This window comes from Sabethes cyaneus, chromosome 2, assembly GCF_943734655.1.
Source record: "Sabethes cyaneus chromosome 2, idSabCyanKW18_F2, whole genome shotgun sequence".
Classification (NCBI taxonomy): Eukaryota; Metazoa; Arthropoda; class Insecta; order Diptera; family Culicidae; genus Sabethes; species Sabethes cyaneus.
In genome coordinates, this window is record NC_071354.1 from 107,833,437 (window position 1) to 107,839,276 (window position 5,840).

The window sequence follows — 5,840 nt, forward strand, 5'->3', positions numbered from 1 at the left end:
CGATATAAATTAAAGAGGTTCCCCCTTGGGACACCTGTTCTAGGCCGTGATCGATGGCAGACTGATCTCTCCGTCATTGGTAACGCTAATTATCGGTAGATGATCCTCGCTCTCCTCTAATCGATCTTGATGGGATGTGATCGATCTCTACTCCGACAGCGTGGCTCGTATCGATTTTTATTGGCTGCATGCTCGATGGCTGGTATAAATGATTACACCTTCCAACATTCTCACCTACCCTGAAGTGTCAGGAACTTCTGAAAATAAACAAACTCCCTTTCGATGCATTGGATTGGAATACTTAGCTCGTAGCGAAATTAAAGTCGTGACCATCAGTTATTCGGATTCGGTGGATGGTAGGATGCATATTTTTACGATCGGCCGTTGCAGATACCCAGTGGCTGTTTTGATGGTGACTACTCGTACTATGTCATCAGGACCAGGGTGTAGCTTATGAATTCGGCCCATCTTCCAGCGCGTTGGTGGCTGGTTGCTATCCGCGATGATCACCAGCTTTCCGACATCAACCTTCGTTGGAGGCTCCCAGTTTTTAGTTCTGCCCTGCAGTTGCGCCAAATATTCTGTCCGCCAACGCTTCCAAAAATCTTGCAGTTGTCGTTGTACTAACTGCCAGCGTTTTAGCCTGTTTACCTTTATATTTGAGAAATCTGGTTCCGGGAGAGATTGCAAGGATCCCCCGGTTAGAAAATGACCAGGTGTTAGTGGCCGTAGATCCATCGGATCGTCAGACAGTTGCGTTAATGGCCGTGAGTTCAGGCAAGCCTCTACCTGGACCAACAGGGTATTGAAATCCTCGAACGTGAGCGTACTGTCCCCTATTACACGAAGTAAGTGATGTTTAGCTGAGCGTACTGCGGCCTCCCAAAGGCCTCCAAAATGTGGAGCGCTTGGCGGATTAAAGTGCCATTGCATGCCTTCCTTAGCACATTCTTTGGTAACCGATTCGCGGTATTCTCTATCGTTGAACATCTTAAACAGCTCCTTGATGTGGTTCCGTGCGCCAACAAAATTTGTGCCGTTGTCCGAATATATATCGGTACTTCTCCCACGCCTAGCAATAAATCGTCGTAATGCCTGCAGAAATCTTTCGGTTGAAAGGTCAGTAACCAGCTCTAAGTGTACTGCCTTAGTACACATGCACACAAAAACCGCACCGTATCCCTTTACTGTTGATCGTTTCCTACCGTCACGTAGATACACCGGCCCGAAATAGTCCACTCCGGTTTTGGCGAAAGGTCTGCTAATCCTGACGCGTGCAGCTGGTAGGTCTCCCATCTGTTGCTTCATCGTAGTTGGGTTCGCCCTGAAACATCGCTGACACTGATGAACGATTTTTCGAGCTGTCTCTCTTCCACGTAAAGGCCAGTAGCGTAACCGTACGGTACTCAAAAGTAATTGAGGTCCTGCGTGTAATAAACGTTCGTGATAATGTCTGAAAAGCAGCGTCGTTAAAATATGCTTAGCAGGCAAAATTACTGGATGTATTGCACTCTGTGCTTCTTCAGAGTGACTCAATCTTCCACCTATTCTTAATTCACCATCAGCACCGATAGTAGGATTAAACCATCTGAGTGGGGACCGGCGAGATACTGATTTACCCTTTTTCAACGCCTGTAATTCTTCAGGAAATGATTCCCTTTGGACTTGCAGAATAATCGCTAATTCCGCCTCTTTTAACTCTTGTGTTGTAAGAAATCCGTTCGGCTTGGGATTTGAAGGATGTTGCAAAATAGCAATTAACCGTAACCAGTAAGCTGTGGCGCGAATAAGTTTTGTAAATGAGCAAAATTTTGCTGTGAATTCAGTAGAAAAGGATGTTGTGTTTATGGCGGTATGAACTACTGTATTTCCACGTCGATCTGGTAGATGTTCCGAAATAATTTCTTGTTGATGTGGCCAATTTTCCTCCCCTCTACTCAACCAGTCTGGGCCCTTCCACCATAGGTTGTTTTCATGCAGGTTATTTGGTGAAATGCCACGAGAGATTAAATCCGCTGGATTAGATTTCCCTGGTACATGCTGCCAAGAATGTCCTTCCGATAGTGCTTGAATTTTTGAAACCCGGTTAGCCACGAAAGTGGTCCATGTAGCCGGCGGAGACTTGATCCATTGCAGAACGCATGTGGAATCTGTCCACAGGTAAACCTTGTATGTATTTTTGAGTGCATCCAAAACCTTCTCCACGAGCTCTACGGCTAGGACTGCACCTCGCAGCTCCAGCCTAGGAAGAGATTGTACCTTCAGTGGCGCGACCTTTGATTTCGATGTTAGTAGTTGGACTGTATATCTTCCGTTCCCATCAGTGCTTCGAAGATATAAACAACAGCCAAATGCCCTTTCCGAAGCATCTGAGAAGCAGTGAATATCGGTAGAAACTGATCCAGCCGGGATCACACATCGCGGAATTCGAAGTAAATTTAGGGATGGTAATTCTGAATGAAAGGTTTTCCATTCCTCACCTACCATTTCCGGTACCGGTTCATCCCATGACAGCCTTTCCCCTTGGCCGTTATCGAGGTGCCATAATCTTTGCATTAATATTTTTGCCTTCACTATGGTTGCACCCAATAGCCCTAGAGGGTCGAACAGCGATGCGATAATAGATAGAATCGTTCGCTTTGTTAGAAGTTCCTCTTCACTGAGTGGAGGAATGACAAATTGAAATTTTAGACAATCCGTTTTAGGTAGCCAAGACAGTCCTAAAGTTTTTACCGTTGCATCACGGTCCCAGCTAACTTCTTCCGTCTCAGGGAGTGCCAGATTCTCCCTTGGTATACCTTCCAGTACCTGCTTGCTATTAGATACCCATTTTCGTAGTTTAAATCCTCCGCCCGCCAGCATGCTGTCTAACTGTCTCCGTAATTCAACTGCGGTGTTGATATCGTTGGTTCCAGATATCACATCGTCCATGTAGATGTCTTCATTTACTGCCTGAGCCGCGAGAGGAAACTGTTCCCGTTCATCCTCAGCGAGTTGTTTTAGTGTTCGAGTTGCTAGGAACGGTGCCGGTTTCGTTCCGTACGTGACCGTTTTAAGTTCGTACGTTACAAACTGTTCATCTCGATTGAATCGCCACAATATACTTTGCAATGGGGTATCTGCGTTATCCATGTTAATTTGGCGAAACATTTTCTCTACATCAGCGACAACCATTATCTGACGAGTTCGACAGCGAAGTATGATCGACCGCAAGTCCTGCTGTACGATCGGTCCAACAAATAGCGCATCATTAAGTGAAATCCCAGTTGACGTTTTACAGGAGGCATCAAAGACCACCCTAACCTTGGTAGTGGTACTGGAGTTTTTTACGACAGGATGGTGTGGTAAATAACAACGATTGAATTCTTCTTGCGCACTGCATTCCACCTTCTGCATGTGCCCTAATTGAAGGTATTCTAACATAAACGCTTCATATTGTTTGCGCAGTTCTGCATCTCGTTCGAGCCTTCTTTCCAATCCTAGAAGACGTTTTAAAGCGATATCCCTTGATGATCCCATCCGATTTAGTACATTTTCGTCCCTTGGTAGCGTTACTGTGTACCGGCCATTCGAATCTCGACGAGTTGTCCTCTGATACTGCTCCTCGCAGCGCATTTCCTCAGGCGAGTAGTTGTTATCGTATCCTACCTCCTCAGAGGCCCAAAACCGTTCCATTAACTGCTCCAATGTGCCTGATACCGCCATGTTACATACCGTTTGTGATGGCCTTTTAGTAGATTCTACTTCTCCGGATACCACCCATCCAAAAACTGACTCCGTTAATTGCGGTAGACCATCTCCTAGTGATAATTCATTTCCAGTCTGAAAGAAACTGAAAAACGCTTGAATGCCCAGGACCAAATCGACACCTCTCGATTGAAAGAAAGCGGGATCAGCCAGTCTAATATCCTCCGGTATATCCCATCCGAAGTGCTTTACAGGCGATGTTGGTAAATTTACGGTAACCTTTGGTAAAACGAGGAAATCCATTTTCTTGGCAAATGTTGAGACTCTTGATTTGATTGTTGCACGGACACTGTGCTTCACCTTTGTTGCGACCTGACCTACTCCAAGAACTGAAATCTCGACCCCTTGCCTGGATACTTTTAACCGTTGACATAATGCTTCAGAAATGAAATTACATTCTGATCCCGAATCGAGTAAGGCGCGAGCATGATGACACAAACCATTGTCATCTTCGATTATTATTATTGCCGTTGCTAGAAGTATAGTTGTAATCCTTTCCGTGGAAGCGCTAGCAGAGACACTTTGAGTTGAAGCCTGGTTCGACACCCTCGTAATTGCTTCTTCTGATGTTTCAGCTACCACCATGTTGCTTGTCGACGGTCTTTGATCTTCGCTGGGTTTATAGTCCTTGCCTTCTCCGTCCGACCTAAAGCAAACCATTGTATGATGCCGAGCCTTACACTTCCTGCAGGAATATTTAGATAGGCAATTTTTCGCTTGATGGCCCCTTTTGAAACAGTTGCGACAGAGTGAGTGAATTCGTAGCAAGGATTCCCTGTTAGCAACAGACATTTTTTGAAAGACCGGGCAGGTGTGAAGCCAATGTGTCTCAGGACATGCTGGACATTTACCAGTAGAATTTTGTGTTGCATTATGGCTTACTCTAAACGATGGCACCCTTTTCTTAACTGGCGAAGACTCACGTTTACTCTCGGAATGCCTTGATGGAAGAGACTCGAGAACTTGAACTCGACGTTGTAAGAAGTCAACCAGGTCCTTGAGACAATCTTGCTCCTTATTGGCAGAATACTCCTCCCAGCTTCTGCGAGTGCTACCATCCAAACGAGTAATGAGAATGTTAACCAATAGTAGATCCTTATAGTCCGCTGGCTGTACTATCTGGTCTAAAGTGTGGACAATGCGTTGAAAAGCCTCTAGTAGCGCATGTAATTCAGCACCAGATTCCTTTGCAACAGTGGACAGGTTAAGCAGTGATTGAATTTGCCGCTTCTTCAGCAACTTGCTGTTATTATAGCGTTTAAGTAAAGTTTCCCAAGCGATTTGATAATTTCCTCTGGTAGTCTTAATTGGATCGATCAAAGCCTTTGCCTCCCCTTGCAGGCTGCTTTTTAAATAATGTAACTTTTCTACCTCCGGTAGATCCGATTTCCAGTGAATCATAGAGGTGAATAGATCCCTGAAGCTAAGCCAGTCGTCTATATTACCATTGAAGGACTGAAGTTTGATTTGAGGCAACCGTATGTGATCCACTTGCCCTAGCGTTGAGTTATCTAATTGCCTTGTAGATTGCTCTAAAACCGGAGGATCCTGCAACTCCCTTGCCTTATCTATCAGAAACGATTTAATATCAAAGTAACGATTTTCGAACTCTAAACGCTCCTTAGCGAAGGCATCTTCTTCCACAATAAAATCTTCATGAGATTCAACCTCATAAGTAATTTCCGTTATCTTGTCCCATAAATCTGTCAATCGTTCGAGACGTACTGCTATCTGACTGGCGGTTGTGTCCTGTGGGTAGTTGGACACAAACTCGGCGATATTTCGAAACGAAGCATGCAAGCCCTTCAATTTGGTTTGCAGTGACTTCAAGGATGCAACCTTCTTCGCTGTAGACGATGCAGCAGGCGGCATGATGTTAGCTCAGGAGTAGAGTGGTAGAGAAGAACTCGAATGTAGTATACAATGTGGCCCTACTTCGGCCGAACATATACTGTTAAGCCCTACCTGGAGAACTAACAGCGGCGCAGTAACCAAAAAATAAAAGCTCTCTCAGATCCAATGATGGCTATCACGTAGGTAATCCTCTCACAACCAATCCTCACATAAGCAATATGAATTTGAATAACCTCGCC

General features: G+C 45.1%; 2 protein-coding genes across 2 annotated transcripts; both read right to left on the reverse strand.

The window, feature by feature from the left end:
• Positions 1-336: 336 nt before the first annotated feature.
• LOC128735835 (uncharacterized) lies at positions 337-1,308 on the reverse strand. Its single transcript, XM_053830320.1, has one exon. It carries the CDS (start codon positions 1,306-1,308, stop codon positions 337-339), a length of 972 nt encoding a protein of 323 aa, XP_053686295.1.
• Positions 1,309-2,288: 980 nt separating this feature from the next.
• LOC128735836 (uncharacterized) lies at positions 2,289-5,619 on the reverse strand. The gene is made up of 2 exons (XM_053830321.1): positions 2,485-5,619; positions 2,289-2,369 (listed from the first exon to the last, which is right to left on the reverse strand). Exons 1-2 carry the CDS (start codon positions 5,617-5,619, stop codon positions 2,289-2,291), a joined length of 3,216 nt encoding a protein of 1,071 aa, XP_053686296.1.
• Positions 5,620-5,840: the final 221 nt, after the last annotated feature.

What these genes read in the sequence shown, in the direction of transcription:
- LOC128735835 (XM_053830320.1), bottom strand. Translation starts at nt 1,308, where the DNA reads ATGAAGCAACAGATGGGAGACCTACCAGCTGCACGCGTCAGGATTAGC.
- LOC128735836 (XM_053830321.1), bottom strand. Translation starts at nt 5,619, where the DNA reads ATGCCGCCTGCTGCATCGTCTACAGCGAAGAAGGTTGCATCCTTGAAG. An exon ending in ATGAACCGGTACCGGAAATG is followed by an intron (nt 2,370 to 2,484) that starts GTAGGTGAGGAA and finishes ACTGCTTCTCAG; the next exon opens with ATGCTTCGGAAAGGGCATTT.